Source organism: Oncorhynchus masou, chromosome 18, assembly GCF_036934945.1.
Source record: "Oncorhynchus masou masou isolate Uvic2021 chromosome 18, UVic_Omas_1.1, whole genome shotgun sequence".
NCBI lineage: Eukaryota > Metazoa > Chordata > Actinopteri > Salmoniformes > Salmonidae > Oncorhynchus > Oncorhynchus masou.
In genome coordinates this window covers 29,563,923-29,580,797 of record NC_088229.1, presented here as the reverse complement: position 1 = coordinate 29,580,797, position 16,875 = coordinate 29,563,923, and the positions used below count along the sequence as shown (strand labels likewise).

The 16,875-nt window shown below is 39.1% G+C and overlaps 2 protein-coding genes across 3 annotated transcripts in view; one reads left to right on the top strand and one right to left on the bottom strand.

The window, feature by feature from the left end:
• Nucleotides 1-1,160: 1,160 nt before the first annotated feature.
• dffa (DNA fragmentation factor, alpha polypeptide) overlaps nt 1,161-16,875 on the bottom strand; it is a 29,586-nt gene continuing 13,871 nt past the window's right edge. Inside the window, exons 6-7 of the mRNA XM_064922919.1 lie at nt 16,523-16,731; nt 1,161-3,053 (exon numbers count right to left, since the gene is read on the bottom strand). Of these exons, the coding sequence (XP_064778991.1) occupies nt 3,047-3,053; nt 16,523-16,731 (216 nt within the window). The 3' untranslated portion in view covers nt 1,161-3,046. The remainder of the gene's footprint in view (nt 3,054-16,522; nt 16,732-16,875) is intronic.
• masp2 (MBL associated serine protease 2) lies at nt 4,671-11,775 on the top strand. Of its 2 annotated transcripts, none has more exons than XM_064922920.1 (6): nt 4,671-4,756; nt 5,540-5,762; nt 6,061-6,238; nt 8,872-9,003; nt 10,217-10,413; nt 10,549-11,775. In XM_064922920.1, the coding sequence occupies exons 1-6, from the start codon at nt 4,749-4,751 to the stop codon at nt 10,726-10,728; spliced, it is 918 nt and encodes a 305-aa protein (XP_064778992.1). In that variant the 5' UTR covers nt 4,671-4,748; the 3' UTR covers nt 10,729-11,775. The 2 variants fall into 2 exon arrangements, with proteins under 2 accessions (XP_064778992.1, XP_064778993.1); XM_064922921.1 differs by having other exon boundaries at nt 4,734-4,756; nt 10,595-11,775.

Here is a 16,875-nt window from a genome sequence, read left to right as displayed (position 1 = left end):
TTTTAACCAATTATCAGTAATCTGAGTCAGTGCAGTACAAGTTGAGTGCCCTTCTCTATGCATGCTGAGAGTCAGTAGTTAACTTGTTCTCTGAAAAATAGGATTGTATTTGGTCAAGCACAATCCTCTCCATATGTATACTAAGAACAGGCAGCAAAATGATTGGGAGGCTGTTAGAGCCTGCATGGGTGCTTTACTATTTTTTAGATAGTGTAATTACTTTAGCTTCTTTCAAACGGACACACACACACACACACACTCCTTTAGGCTTTTGTCAAAGATCCAGCAAATTGGGGTGTCAATACAGTTTGCTACCAACTTCAATAGTTTCCCCATCAAGGTTGTCTATACCTGGTGGCTTTTCCACCTCGCCACACTAACTTGACCAAATTCAGAACCGCAATCCTTCTCTTTCATTATCAGATCTTTTTTATAAAAGTATGATGGTTCACTGTAAAATGTTGTCATTTCACTTCAGAGTTTTTCCACTTTACTAGTGAAATAGTCAGAGGTGGGACCAAGACACTATTATTCGAGTCACAAGCAAGTCTCAAGTCACAAGGTCAGAGTCTCAAGTCAAGTTCCAAATAGAACGGGTCAAGTCCAAGTCATATATTCTAAGAGCAAGTCAAATCGAGTCGAGTCACAAGTTCTCAAGTCAAGTAAAAAATAAATCTATACATGCAACAACTTGTTCCACTACAAATCTTTTTCTATTTATTGAGGCTACGAGACAGCCCTTTTCATTATTTTGTCTACAACACACTTTGATTAGCCTATGTAATTGTAAAATAGGGACCGTGTAGCAGTCGTAAGGGCATGAAATCAGCAGAAGGCAAGGAAGGTTGACGTGCTCAGAGTGTTGATGTATTCACAGGTCTTGGTGATCCAATTGTGAAAGCGCCATATCATACAAAATATACAAGTAGATTTATCAAGTATACACGGGCAATAGCCGTTGTATCAGGCTTAACCTATCATATCTGAACGGACACAGGTAGAGGTTAAGACTGTACAGCCTCCACTTGAGAAACCAAATCGAATCTGTCTAACAGGAGCTCAAACAGGTAGGCCTACATAATATAAGCACTTTGCCCCCAGGACCATATAATTACTCAATTGGCAATTACAACCAATAAACTGATTCTACAATGTAAAAGGCCATTTCCAATGTACAGTATATTTCACTTAATCAGACTTAATGATTATTAATTACATTTCAACACCATTCATACATGGAAAAATCATTTTCTCTTATTCAATGTTCTGACTCCAAAGCGTGCCGCGCAGGCTAGGTAGCCTATTTCTATGTGCGCCTATTATCCACAACCAGAATGACAGATATAGAACACAGACACAAGGAACTCTGACATAACCCATGAAATATGAACAAAGTTAACCATACATTGAATTAAATAAACAACATTTCTTCTTCATGAGTCTTGTGAACGTTCATGTGCACAATAAACATTGCTCCCACTCAGAGGATAAGAAATGGTAGGACTAAATGAAAATGTATCATAGACCTAGAAAATATGAAACAGAAATATCTACGTGTTGCAATAAATGGTATGGAATTATGAAACGCTAGCATTTTTTGTAGTATTAGATAGAATATAGATGTACCACATAGGGCCTATGCATTTAAAGCAAGAGCAAACATTTCAACAATAGAAAAAAGCACTAGCTCACCACCTGACCTGTGTTGACTGCTAGTTTGCTAGTCCAATCAGAGTGCAGAGTGTGCGTTTCACTATCCAACCTGTTGCAGTTTTTTTGCAAGGGCGATGCTGCGGCTACTGTCTCTGGCTGCGTGTAGAGTAATCCACGTAGACTCTTTGCCTCATAATAAGTGACAAAACATTATCAAACCTGGCCAGATTAATTCAAGTCATCAGTGTCAAGTCAAAGTCGAGTCCCAAGTCTTGAGGCTCCAAGTCAAGTCTCAAGTTCTTTTCTTTTCTATTAAAGTCTAGTCACAAGTCATCAAATTTGTCACTTGAGTCAGACGTGTCCAAGTCGTGTGACTCGAGTCCACAACTCTGGAAATAGTCATTGAAATGATTGGCAATATCAAAAGGTTTTGTTATAAATGACACATCAACTTACATAATAAACATAATAAACATAATAAAAACATTGATTGTGTTTTATGTGATTTATCTTTGTTTGGTAATATAATTTCTTCTTAATTTAAGTTTAGTCACAAAATGTATCAATTTACAGTATGTCAACCAATCTGCTAAGCAGCCGGACATGTTTACCACCTCTTTTGCATTATTTATTTGAACCATACAATTATACAATTGTTCAATTCACCATCAATCCAGGGGGCTCTATAATTTCTCACATTTAGTTTTTTAACAGGTGCATGCTGGTCAACAATTCGCATTAATAATTTTACAAATACTTCCAATGCTGCATTTGAATTCACTTCCTCATAACAACAAATGTTTTACATCTTCAACAAGAGTCCTGAGAAAGCATTTTGTATGATGTCTTATAAATGACTTTAGGCCCAACCTTTGGCACTTTGGCTTTCCTTGTTATTACCACAATGTTACTGTCACTACAGCCAATGGAAACAGATATTGCTTGGGAGCAAAGCTCTGCAGCATTAGTGAAGATATGATCAATACAAGTGGATGTCACAGATCAAATCAAATCAAATGTATTTATATAGCCCTTCGTACATCAGCTGATATCTCAAAGTGCTGTACAGAAACCCAGCCTAAAACCCCAAACAGCAAGCAATGCAGGTGTAGAAGCACGGTGGCTAGGAAAAACTCCCTATAAAGGCCAAAACCTAGGAAGAAACCTAGAGAGGAACCAGGCATTGTGGGGTGGCCAGTCCTCTTCTGGCTGTGCCGGGTGGAGATTATAACAGAACATGGCCAAGATGTTCAAATGTTCATAAATGACCAGCATGGTCAAATAAAAATAATCACAGGCAGAACAGTTGAAACTGGAGCAGCAGCACGACCAGGTGGACTGGGGACAGCAAGGAGTCATCATGTCAAGTAGTCCTGAGGCATGGTCCTAGGGCTCAGGTCCTCCGAGAGAGAGAAAGAAAGAGAGAATTAGAGAGAGCATACTTAAATTCACACAGGACACCAGATAGGACAGGAGAAGTACTCCAGATATAACAAACTGACCCTAGCCCCCCGACACAAACTACTGCAGCATAAATACTGGAGGCTGAGACAGGAGGGGTCAAGAGACACTGTGGCCCCATACGATGACAACCCCGTACAGGGCCAAACAGGAAGGATATAACCCCATCCACTTTGCCAAAGCACAGCTCCCACATACCATCCTGAGACAAGGCCGAGTATAGCCCACAAAGATCTCCGCCACGGCACAACCCAAGGGGGGCCGCCAACCCAGACAGGAAGATCACATCAATGACTCAACCCACTTAAGTGATGCACCCCTCCTAGGGACGGTATGCAAGAGCCCTAGTAAGCCAGTGGCTCAGCCCCTGTAATAGGGTTAGAGGCAGAGAATCCCAGTGGAAAGAGGGGAACCGGCAAGGGCGGTTCGTTGCTCCAGAGCCTTTCCGTTCACCTTCACACTCCTGGGCCAGACTACACTCAATAATATGACCCACTGAAGAGATGAGTCTTCAGTAAAGACTTAAAAGGTTGAGACAGAGTTTGCGTCTCTCAAATGGGTAGGCAGACCATTCCATAAAAATGGAGCTCTATAGGAGAAAGCCCTGCCTCCAGCTGTTTGCTTAGAAATTCTAGGGACAATTAGGAGGCCTGCGTCTTGTGACCGTAGCGTACGTGTAGGTATGTACGGCAGGACCAAATCAGAGAGATAGGTAGGAGCAAGCCCATGTAATCCTTTGTAGGTTAGCAGTAAAACCTTGAAATCAGCCCTTGCCTTGACAGGAAGCCAGTGTAGGGAGGCTAGCACTGGGGTAATATGATCTTTTTTTTTTGTTCTAGTCAGGATTCTAGCAGCCGTATTTAGCACTAACTGAAGTTTATTTAGTGCTTTATCTGGGTAGCCGAAAAGTAGAGCATTGCAGTAGTCTAATCTAGAAGTGACAAAAGCATGGATACATTTTTCTGCATCATTTTTGGACAGAAAGTTTAAGATTTTTTGCAATGTTACGTATATGGAAAAAAGCTGTCCTTTCAATAGATTCAACACTATTGGTTTACACTCTAGTTGGTTGAGTGATAACCTGGCTCAAATGACAGGCATTAGTCACAGTTAGAAGCTTCCTATTGAGAGGACAGCAAGTTGCTAACCAGTCAATGTTCAGGTCACCCATAAAATAGACTTTTCTGTTAACATCACACACTATCAAGCATTGCACACATATTACCCAAATACTGACTGTTAGCAGTTGGTGGCCTATAGCAGCACCCCAAAAGAAGACAAGGCAGGTGAACACTTAAACAACATTTGATCCTCTTTCATTTTTATAGGAATATGGCTCTGAACATATACAGCAACGACAGGTACTGACTGGTACAGTAGATATACATAAAGTGAGGAATAGTCTAAGAACAGTTGTTGGCCCCAGATTGATGCTGTAAAAGTCAACAGGGTTATAGGGTGTTGTAGATAGAACAAATCATGAGTCCATCATGCTTTGTTTGTTTGCCCAAAGTTGGCTAGTCAGGACGCTAGTTCATTAACCTTGAGAGCACAAGGGTTCAAAGATAGGTTTTGTTCAGTGTCTCAGAACGTTTGACTATGACACTGCTCCTCTGGAATCTTCTGCAGCCGAGATGAACTGGTAAGTTATCACTGCGAGTTCTTCATTAGGAATCAAATGAATAGATCTGAAGAATGTAGTCTAAAGCCACACTTGTTTTAAATGGGCAATCAACAGTTGAAACAATAGCAAAGTGATCTCACCGCCCCTGTTTCTGTAAAAAGCTACGGATGGGGCTGGAGAAATGTAATCAATCTCAAATCCATAGACAGAGCTATGGATGGATCATCCATGAAATCAAAATTATGATTTTAACCATGTTTTGAGGCTGTAATATTGGTTTACATTTAATTTGTTTACAAACATTGGAGTAAAAACAAGCTTATATTTTGGGTTCTGATGAGATACGACAGTTGAACTAAGCTCATGAGGCATTAATAAGTAACATAAGTATATTTTTAAATCAATGAGTACATATAATGAATGTATAAGTCCAAAAATGTATGTAGCAACTTCAGATTGCCCCTTTAAAGTGCATGAATATGACAGAGAGGACCACCAATGAAAACATCAACAACAGAGCAAATGCATCCCACAATAACATTTTAACATGCAGTGCTCAAGGAATGGTATTACTTGAAAGCAACATAACTTTTTTTATGATTTGAAGTTTTACATAATTTGTTTAGTCTCCAATGACAACAAAAAACATAAACAATAGGTTATGATATAGTAAGGTAGTTTTACTGATCTTATTAAGGTATAAATCATATTCTTAAAAATTAACTTGTATATTTCATTAGCTAAAATTGCTGTAAATCTTAGACTGTAGCTTGAATGTTTTCATCTCACTTTGGTACACAGTGCGTATTGTGCATCTGTCCTCGCCGTCCTGCTTCCTGTATCTCTGAGCGTGGAAATGACGGGGTTGTTTGGCAGCTTCACTTCCCCCAACTTCCCTCGCCCATACCCCAACAACCATCACACAGTGTGGAACATCTCCGTCCCAGAAAGCCACAGGGTTAAACTCTACTTCACCCACTTCAGTCTGGAACCCTCCCACCACTGTGAATATGATTATATTCAGGTAAACAGTCCTGAGCAGTAGAGGCTGGTGAAGGGAGAAATTGGGAGGGCATACCTCATTCTAATGGCTACATGATCATTTATAATAATAAGTTGTGTTCATAGATTTATTTATTTATTGCATATGTTTTGCTACCGCTCCATTTGTTACATTCCAGCCATTACAATGCATTCCATTACAATGCACTCTTTCTCCGGTTTCTCCATCCATCAGCCTCCACTGGTCCTGAGAACCACCCTCAAGAACTGCATGCACTCATTAACTTGTTAGAAATCTGTCTGTGCTCATGTTGAACTAGGTGTTTGCAGAGGCCAATGAGACATTGCGTTTCTGTGGCGAAGGGGAGAAAGAGTATGTAGACGCCCCCAGTAACACAGTTATCCTGTCGGCTGGGAACATCATGTCGGTAGTCTTCAGAAGTGACTACTCCAATGAGGGGCGTTTCACTGGCTTTCAAGCATTTTACACCTCAGAAGGTGAAGTAGAATTTTATTTTACCATTACTTTAACAGGGAGTCCCATTGAGACCAGGATCTCTTCCGCAAGGAAACCTTGCGTGAACACAATTGACAAAATACAATAAAATACAAATATACAAAACACATTGAAGTAAAACAATCACATTCCTCAGCAAAGAGGTTCACAATCAACATGTTGAACTGCCCGAGCGGCACCAGTACATCCAGTTATAGGGAACTCTGTTGATTGTTCCATTCATGGGGTGCAAAGAAACAAATGCTGTTTTACCTAACTGAGGAAACTGAAGGAATATCTAGAGTTAGCCATCCCTGAGACCAGGTATGGTAACTGATATGTTTAAAGGCTTATCATGATGTTAGGTACTGCGGGAGTTTTTGTAAAAGAGCTTTGTAAAGAAAAACATAGCAGTGAATCAATTGACCTATGAGACTTCAAAAGAGAGCCAGCCTACTTCATGGAAAATACTGCAGGGATGTGTATTGAACCGGTAGGCAGTATTAAAGCTCTATGATAAACTGAATCTAACAGCTTTAATGAAGTGGCAGCTGCATTCATATACAGTGCCTTCCAAACGTATTCACACCCCTTAACTTTTATCACAATTTGTTGTGTTACAGCCTGAATTTAAAATATATTACATTTCGATTTTTTGTCACTGGCCTACTACACATAATACCCCAAAATCCCAAAGTGTAACTGTGTTTTTAGAAACATTTACAAATGAATTTAAAATGAAAAACTGAAATGTATTGAGTCAATAAGTATTCATCCATTTTGTTATTGCAAACCGAAAAAGTTCAGGAGTAAAAATTTGCTTAACAAGTCACATAATACGTTGCATGGACTCACTGTGTGCAATAGCCAAGCAGTGAATTTCAAACACAGATTCAACCAAAGACCAGGGAGGTTTTCCAATGCCTCGCAAAAATAGGCATGGTGAAGTTATTAATTACACTTTGGATGGTGTGTGTATACACCCAATCACTATAAAGATACAGGCGTCCTTCTTAACTCAGTTGCCAAAGAGGAAGGAAACCGCTCAGGGATTTCACCATGAGGCCAATGGTGACTTTAAAACAGCTACAGAGTTTAATGGCTGTGATACGAGATGGATCAACAATATGGATCAACAACATTGTAGTTACTCCACAATGCTAACCTAGTTAAAAGGAAGCTTGTACAGAATATAAATATTCCAAATGATGCATCCTGTTTGCAACAAGGCGCTAAAGCAATACTGTAAAAAACGTGGCAAAGCAATTAACCTTTTGTCCTGAACGCAAAGTGTTATGTTCGGGGCAAATGCAGCACAACATATTACTGAGTACCACTCAATATTTTCAAGCATAGTGGTGGCTGCTTCATGTTATGGCTACGCTTGTAACCGTTAAGCACCTTGGAGTTTTCCAGGATAAAAAAATAAACAGAATGGAGCTAAGCACATGTAAAATCCTATAGGAAAACCTGGTTCAGTCTGCTTTCCACCAGACACTGGGAGATGAATTCTCCTTTCAGCAGAATAATAACCTAAAACACAAGGCAAAATCTACACTGGAGTTGCTTACCAAGAAGATGAGATGCAATTATGATTAAAAGCATCCCTTATATCCTTATTTCAGCAATGATGCCAGAGTCAAACAGAACCTGCTTAGGTAGGGAAGAAGAGGATTTTGTACACTTCAGTGAATTAACTGTTTCCCAAAATTGAGAAGGATCACCAGCAGAGATGGAACTTAGAAAGTAGCTGGATTTAGCTTTCTTAATCGAGATAATACATCTGTTTCTACATTTTCTGATAGATTGCTAATCTGTTAGTCAGTTTTCATTGCTTTTGCCTAAGCCTGGTTCCTCATCTGAATAAACTCTGAAAGATCAAAGGGTTTGTTCTGTTCTTGACTCTAAATGGTTTAAAAAGGTGTGTGTTTATCCACCAAAGGAATAAAGATAGAGGAGAAATGTTCGAGGGCAAACTCTGGGTCAAGAAACAGGAGACGCTGAATAACTCACATTAGTATAATTCAAGCACAACCCCTTGGGAAACAATTATAAAAAATAAAAAAATATTTAGTAGACAAATGTTGACAATGGTGCTGTCAGACCATTGCTGTTGGGGACAGGCTACAGAAGATACGTATATACAGAGAACCCCAAATCTTCAGAATTTTCCTCACAACGACCAACTAGCAATATAAAACAGTAGATATAATGATCTCAGAATACCCAATTCAGTAGAGGAATCAGGAAAAAAAGCCCCTGACCCGAGATGACTGTTCAGACTCTATTGCCTATAAAACAGTACTTAATTGTCCTGCGTTGGACCAATAGAAATGTGCCTATGAATGTGAAATATAAATGATTACTTCTGGAAATTAATTAAAATTCATAATATGAACTTCACTTTACTTGTTTTTCTACTTGTATCATCTATACACTAATAATTATGTTTATTCTAAAACTGCTTGTAAACCCCTTAATTATCAATTATACATAATTATGTATACCTGAAATGTTATCAATGCATCCTCAATGACCTGGAACCCATCTTTGAATGTATGTTTGTATCTGCAACCCAAATGTAACATTATTCTTGTAGGTCTATATTAACTGGCTTCTCTCTCCCTGTTCACAGACATCAATGAGTGCCTCAGCACAGTAGATGGAGAGTCTGTGTGTGACCATTATTGTCACAATTATGTTGGTGGTTATTACTGCACTTGCAGGTTGGGATACCTGCTCCATGACAACAAAAGGTCCTGCACTGGTAAGGGTGATTTAAACTAGACAAAAAAACAGGAAATCCAATGAATGAGGGAGTATTATTCATGCCATTTGATTTGTTGGTCTAATACTGATAGCAATGTTTGTGAACCTATAGGGCCTACATAGTTTAGGCTACATTTTTGATTAATTCATTATATAAATGCAATGCTTTCCTCTCAGCTTGGAATGGTTTCAAACATGAATACATGTATATATTCATGAATACTACAAAGAGATAGCACATTTAATTAGAATTGGCTTTAGACCATTACACAGCTAAAAGGCTTTCCTATCCATACCACTTAAAGAAGTTCTCTGTTTCGGAATACAGCACAAAGAAACTGAGGGGAAATATGTCTTCACAAGAAAACAGAAAAACAATATTGAATGTATGTTTTACTTTCTGAATTCTAATGGCCCCAAAGAACAGAAAATTGTGAGTGTACCTGAGGATAGTCATTTGACTGTCCATTTGTCCTTCATTTAGAGACTTTATGTCCATCTCTAAAGGTAATTTACAGCACTTTCAGAGCAGGGCACACTGCTGCCACGTGTTTGAAATAAGTACGCACACAGCAGCTCATTACAGCATAGTGGAGTGATTACAAAGTAATTTCAGAGTGAAGAAGCACAGAGCTGTAGAAAGTAGTTGATCTCTGCCAGCTGGCGCAAGGCTAGGTTAATTACTAGATTCCTAAGGGAAAAGCTCCCTGGAAAAGGCGTCGAAAATTGATACCTGTTTTCAACGCTAATAGCGCACTGATGCTAGGTAATTAATCACAATTACCAACGTGGACGTGCCTTAAATTGTTATTCTTAGCCAGAGGATAAAGTGACACCACATATCAGGGGATGAATAGACAAAAACAATTATCCGCTTTCAAATTTCTCAAATTATATAAATTACAACAACTCTGCCTCTTTGAGATATCGATTTGTTGTTGTCTATTACAACATCTGTGTACTTACTAGAGTAATAATTCAGTTTAAATGAGCCCCGATTGCTTATGCCAGAAGGATTTTGCGTCCACTAAAAGATAATAAGGGCGAATTATGACAAGACAATGGAAAGCTTCTCACTGTTTTTGCACTTACTATCCATTTTTTATTAACTAGGCTGTCTTTTAGAAGTGCTTCAAATAATGAGAATAAACTGCTTTAAAATAAACAAACAAATACAAACACTGATTTGATCTGTGTCTTTTCCTCTGTAGTGCCTTGCAGAGGTCAGGTGCTGACGGAGAGGTCAGGAGAGTTGACCAGCCCGGGTTACCCGAGTCCATACCCCACAATGAGTCATTGTAACTACACCATACTCCTACCAGAGGGATTCAGAGTGCTACTGGACTTCCAGGAACCGTTTGACGTAGAGGGCCACTCGGATGTCCCCTGTCCATATGATGTCTTGAAGGTCAGCCGGTGCATACTAGCGTAGGGCCATCCTTTAAAGTAACCAATCAAAGACACAAGGGCTGATGAATACACAATGTATTCCTACTCATGCTCTAGAAGCAACTTGTCTTTGTCTGCTGTCCCCCCTTGGAAGATGTATGGCCTTGGAGTTCCTGACCAAGTTTTCCTTCTCTTCCAAGATCTTTACGGAAGGACAAGAGTACGGACCGTTCTGTGGAGCATCTCCTCCTGGCAAGATAGACACGGGCAGTTACCAAGTACATGTCTCATTCAGGTCGGACCTCTCAGGGAAAAACAAGGGATGGAAGATTAAGTATACCAGCTTGGGAGTTCAAAAAGCATAGTAGAACTTAAAATCACATGCTATGCCAATGTGATACCTTGTCTGAAATCTTTGATAATCCACATGATATTAAAAGGCCTAATTCATCAAGCAAACTCCAGTGTTAATTACATAACACTGTAAAGGGCTTACTGTGAATTTTCCAGTAATTTACAGGAAACTATTGGCAAGTAGGTTTCCCTTTCAAATAGAGCATTACCCTCTAGTCATAATTAGATAACTTCCCATCAATCAAAACATTGACAATTTTTTGTTTCCAGAGTGGTATCTTACGAATCAGGTTTGAGGAGTTAGCAAGGTAACTTTGGCCAACTCTGAGTTCAACTTGGTATAACCAGTCATACAAATGTGGCTCACCTTTTAGCCAGGGACACTTCTATGGCAATGAATCCTTAACCTGCTCTGGGGCAGGCTAACAAGGGCTAACTCCATTTACCCCGAATTAAGTTTCTGTGCTGCAAGTTAAAGACCAATGAAATCAGATTCCCTTGCTCTAGCAAAAATATTGTCATCATCAACTTCATTGAAGAAGATAGTAAAGACAGAATGCATTTGAAACTTCACGCACATTAAAACCTTTGATTGAAAAATAAAATGATTATGATGAAATTATTTTATCGATAGGAGTGGGGGAAAAAGGTGCTCATGCATTGATAACCACACCAAAGACGGCATAAACAATAGGTAATAAAATCCTGAGTGGATCTAGCGTGCTTCATAGGATACCCCTCTGGTATTGTTTTTTAGGGTTTACTGTAATCGTGAGCAGTTCTTTAAAACGTACATCCTGCAGTACTACATTCCCCCAGTACTACATTTCTTTTTGAATGTTGTTTGTACTCTGGCAGATGGTGAAATGGTGTGTTTATCACATGTGCTTTCTGTTGCTTTGTTTGATAATTAGTAGTGTGTGTTTGTGATTGCTGTTGGGGTTTTCAACCCCCCTATCCCCAGGTTGTTGTTGTTGGACTATTCTAATCTATTCTACTCAATTATAATCTATAATGTGATTATGAAGTCAGTGGTAGCTGTGCTGTTGTTGCTGTTCAGTGTTGTGTCTGTGGGGTGAAGGCTGAGGATCCCAATTTCCTTCAGGTCCGGTTCAAAGCCCTAGAGGAGTAACCTGAGGTCCTCTTGAAGATCCTAATACTTCTGAAGGACATACTGAATGCCAGTGAGACCAAAGTGAAGGCTCTGGAGACCAAGGTGGAGGCTAATCTCCTATGAAGATTATGAATGTGATGCTACAGTAGCAACTTCTGTCCTGTTGTTCCCCCAGGCATCTTCACAGCTTCAGTCAGGGCAGTCTACTACTATCCCAGACTGTAGCTTTAAAAGCATTTTGTTTAGAGCAATCTTTGTGTGCCTGTACAGATGCAGAGGTCAGAAGAAAGACTAAACAATATAAGTGCAACAATGACTTGGAGACAGACTAACAGGACTCGTTGAAATGGGGTGCTGTCATGCAGTACACTGCCAAGCAGAGGAGAACAAAATCTTACGGATCAAAGCACATCAGCACCCTAGACGTGCCCACTTTTACCTAGACTTCAATGAACATCCAATGTTACTGCAACAAAGGCCCCAGAGTTTTACCCAATCACATGACCTTACCACAAAAAACTCTGGGCCATATCTATAAATGAGTTCTTCAAAGAGATGGTCAACATCTCAATAGCTAGTATAATAACTAAAGAGACACTGGGCATCCTTGCGGGACACCTCTAAATAGTTCCAATGCATTCAGATAAATACCCATATTCACAATTATGCCCTCTGGTTTCTGATATAACACGTACCTCCCAAATAAAAATACTGCCGTAATACTGTCCTTGTAATATCCAATGGTTTTCCGAAGGTAGCAGATATTGTAGTGACCCTCAAAGCCAGAACTTCATAATTACTATATGCAAACAGTTACTCGGTCTGATATTTTCCACACAAAACAGGCACTCGAAGCATTAAATTAATGCAGTAAAAGTAGTTTAAAAGTCAAATCAGCTGCTGCTATGTCTTCCGTCTAAGAAGCAATGATTTGTCGTTGTTTAACCTTCATACAATATGCATTTATTCTTCGTGCTCCCTAGCTACTCATCTATAAAAACTGATATTCTACGGTGCTTCAGTCTGATGAAATTGCCTGTTCTCAGACACTTTAGCAAGCAGCTAAGGGATGGGGCTGGATAAATGTAATCACTCAAATTCATAGCTACAACTATGGATGCAGAGATTAACCATCTATATTCTATGAGAACAAATTAGTTTTAAATCATGTGAATCAAAGCAGTGTAAATACATTGTTTACAGACAAATGTGTAAAACAATTAAATTGTGGGTTGCAATGGAGTAAGACAGTTGAATTGAGCTCATGATGCATTTATCATTTCTATCCACAATCAATGGCTATAGGCTATCATTAATTTAACAGTCCAAAAATGGATGTATCAATCCCAGATTGCCCCTTTAAATGAACTGCTATTGTTGGAAGGAGAGAACTGTAGTTCTCACAAATTGCTTCTAGCATGAGCCTAACTTTATCATTTGAAGGCCAACAGTTTCTTGTGATAAGCTGCGAGTTCTCATGGACAATGACCCATCAGATGACATTACCTTGACATTTAGAAGAAAAGGATCTATTGTGCCTGAAGGCCTCCTTTAAGTCACTCACCTCATTTCAGAACTCACAAATGCCATAATTGTTTTGTTTAAATGTCTACCACTAAAGAATATGGTTGAAAGACTTGGTTTACATTCAGATTGATAGTTGATGCAAAACAAAGGGAAATATTCTGAAATAATGATAATAAAATGAATATAACCATATTCAATTCCCAATCAAAACCCCCCAAAAAGCTGAGACACTTCACACACTGCTTACATGTCACTTCTGCTCATTCCGGGAATACTGGTTAAGCGGAGGTAATGTCACAGGAATTGTGCACACCATAAAACCCATCAACTGACTGTCCAGACACATACAGCAACAGTACATAGCCAGTCACCTCTTTTCCCTCACACCCATCATTATTCCTTTACAATTGTATCTTAGGGCCAAACAATGTACATGCCATGACATATAAAATAACTTCATTGAATATCAACAAACCATAACGTTTTTTTTCTGGACCAATATATCGACGATACGTAGAAGAGTATCTTGGCATCACAAGCCGTGAGTTAAGTTGACCATTTAATGGTGGATCAAATGTCCTATATTGGCCTTCCTCTAGTCTTCCTGAGGCCATCCTCTATATCCTTTAGCTCATTAAAAAACACACAGCATTACATTCTTCTGTCCATGGATGGGAAGCACATTTTTATATACACTGGAAAAAATAACAAGCAGTAAATGAAAAAGTTGTGAATGAAAACACAGTGATGTCAGGATTGTGCGCTTTATTGTAGAAAAGCTGTCATACTTAACACACTCCGCTTGCCACGTCAGTTCCATTTTAAACAGTTCCATAAAAAAAAGCCTCATTAATCACAATGCAAAACTTTGATTACACAACTCTGTGGCTCAATGATAAAATATATGTACAGTACGTACATGTTCATTCATTTCATACAGAGGGCTCCCAAGATACACCATTTCAAACTGAACACACACCTTTTTCTTTCAAGGAACTTTGGAAGCAATAACGAGTGCGTAACGGACTTCAGAGCATTTCAATTAATATTCACGTGGAGTGCAAGAATCACATCATAATACATAACATGTTTCCCCATCCATTTGTCACCATAAATGCCTTCAATACACTTTTCAGTATATATAAATCTGTTGACATCTCATTGTCATGACATGTGCCTCCTTGCTGGCCCCATGTCCTTGTTGTAAACGACTGGTTTCAAATGTGATCTTACAGCCCTTTAAGTCTGTTCTATTAACAAGGATGTCCTGTCAATACAACCAGATAGCTCACATGGGCCCACACTACACGGATGCACGCTTACATCACAATTACATGTCAAATCTGATATCCTTTCTTACATTAACATTCCTACATTTACAGGGTTTAAGTACAGATAGATAAACCAATTCTGGTTGTTTCCCAAAAAGAATGAATTTGTTATATTTGATGTATATTGGTTAATAATATGCAGAGCAGTCAAAACAAGTAGAGTCAAAAGGGAAAGCAAAATAGGCCGAAGAAATAGGCTAAGTATTTGGCAAGGTTTTAGGAGGCATATCAACGATTCAGTATACAAAATTGACAGGAATGGAACAATTAGCTCTCATTTTAAATCTTCAGGAAAATAGGATTAAATATAATGTCAACAGATTACTGGGTTACTAATCTTTGACACAAATGGATTGTCCAAGGTATTTGCTTACAATTTAAGTTAACATCAACCATAATTTTGTTACAGCTTCCAGGGGCAAGAATCAGGTATTGTGTCACACTTTGCTCCTGAGTAGGTAAAGTACCAGAGGAGTAGACCAAGACAACATATCAAAAGGGTTGCACAGTTGGTCCATCCCTAATTGTTCTGGTCATTAACATCTACCTATGCTAATAACACTTCTACTTAATGTACCTAAAGAGATAGCCATCATGTGGTTTACTCACAAAAGGGGCACCAAAGCCATTTGGCAAATAATGTCAGCGTTTATGAGCATTTATTGATACCAGGAGGCGATATACAGTGCCCTCCGTAATTATTGGGACAGTGAAGCATTTATTCTTATTTTGGCTCTATACTCAAAGTTTGGACTTGAAATCAAGCAATTACTATGAGGAAAAGTGCAGACTGTCAGATTTAATTTGAGGTTATTTTCATCCATATCGGGTGAACTGTTTCGAAATTACAGCACTTTTTGGACATAGTCCCCCGATTTTAGGATACCAAAGGTATTACGACACATTCACTTATATGTTTATTAAAGTAGTCAAAAGTTTAGTATTCGGTCCCATATTCCTAGCACGCAATAATTACATCAAGATTTTGACTCTACAAACTTGGTGGATGCATTTGCTTTTTGGTTTGGTTGTGTTTCAGATTATTTGTGCCCATTAGAAATGAATGGTAAACAATTTATTGCCTCATTTTTATTGTAAATAAAAACAGAATTTGTTTCTGAATTTCTAACACTTTTACATGAATATGGATGCTACCATGATTATGGATAATCCTGAATGAAACGTGAACAATGAGTGAGAAAGTTAGATGCACAAATATCATAAACCCCCCCCAAAATGCTAACCTCCCCTGTTATTATAATGGTGAGAGGTTAGTATGCCTTGGGGGAATGATATTTTTGCATCTGTAACTTTCCCACTCATCATTATTCACAATTCAGTCAGGATAATCCAACATAGTTGTAGTCACAATCTTGATGTAGTCTTTGTGTGCTACAAATATGGGACCAAATACTTAACATTTTACTACTTTAAAACGCACAAATAAGTGAATTGGGGGGGACCATGTACAAAAAGTGACCGAATTTCTACATGGTTCACCCGATATAGATAAATACCCTCAAGTTAATGCTCACAGTGTGCACTTTAACCTCATGGTCATTGTTCGATTTCAAGAAAAAATGCTTTACCATCAAAATACTTATCGTCTCAGTCTTAAGGCAGATAGTGTGTGTTCTGTGGTCAGAGACAGAGGGGTATTACTAGCTGGCTCTGGGGTGAAGTTTCCCTAAGTACAGATTTAGGATCAGTTTCCCCTTCCCTAATCCTAACCATAAGTGGGAAAACGCTAAACTCACCAAAGATCAGCGTGTAGTGGCAACTTCCCCCTACCCCTTACTTACTTCATGCGCTTGGCTTGTGTGGCTTGGCTCTTATCGGAGGGCTGCGTGCTGTCCTGTTGTTGTGTGTGGCTACGGAGGTCCTGTATGGCCTGAACCTGCTGGAGCCGCCTGCTCAGTTGCTCCTCGCATGCCTGTAGCAGCACCAATGTCCTCTCAGAGTCCCAGCCCAGAACTTGCTCCATGGCCCGTGCACCTTTGTTCACCACCATCTGCAGTTGACAACATTTTGGTTTGGTTTATTTCATGTTGTATACAGCTAAAATCAGAACCGCAATCTATTCTGAGATTGACAGAAGTGTAGAGATTGGGGATAGGATAGTCTCTGCGCTGTATAGACATGGCAGAGATGGGGG

Bases quoted from the DNA above. Each gene is read 5' to 3' on its own strand.
- masp2 (XM_064922920.1), top strand. The intron at 6,239-8,871 runs GTGAAGTAGAAT...CCCTGTTCACAG, and splicing joins AGCATTTTACACCTCAGAAG to ACATCAATGAGTGCCTCAGC. The intron at 9,004-10,216 runs GTAAGGGTGATT...TTTCCTCTGTAG, and splicing joins CAACAAAAGGTCCTGCACTG to TGCCTTGCAGAGGTCAGGTG.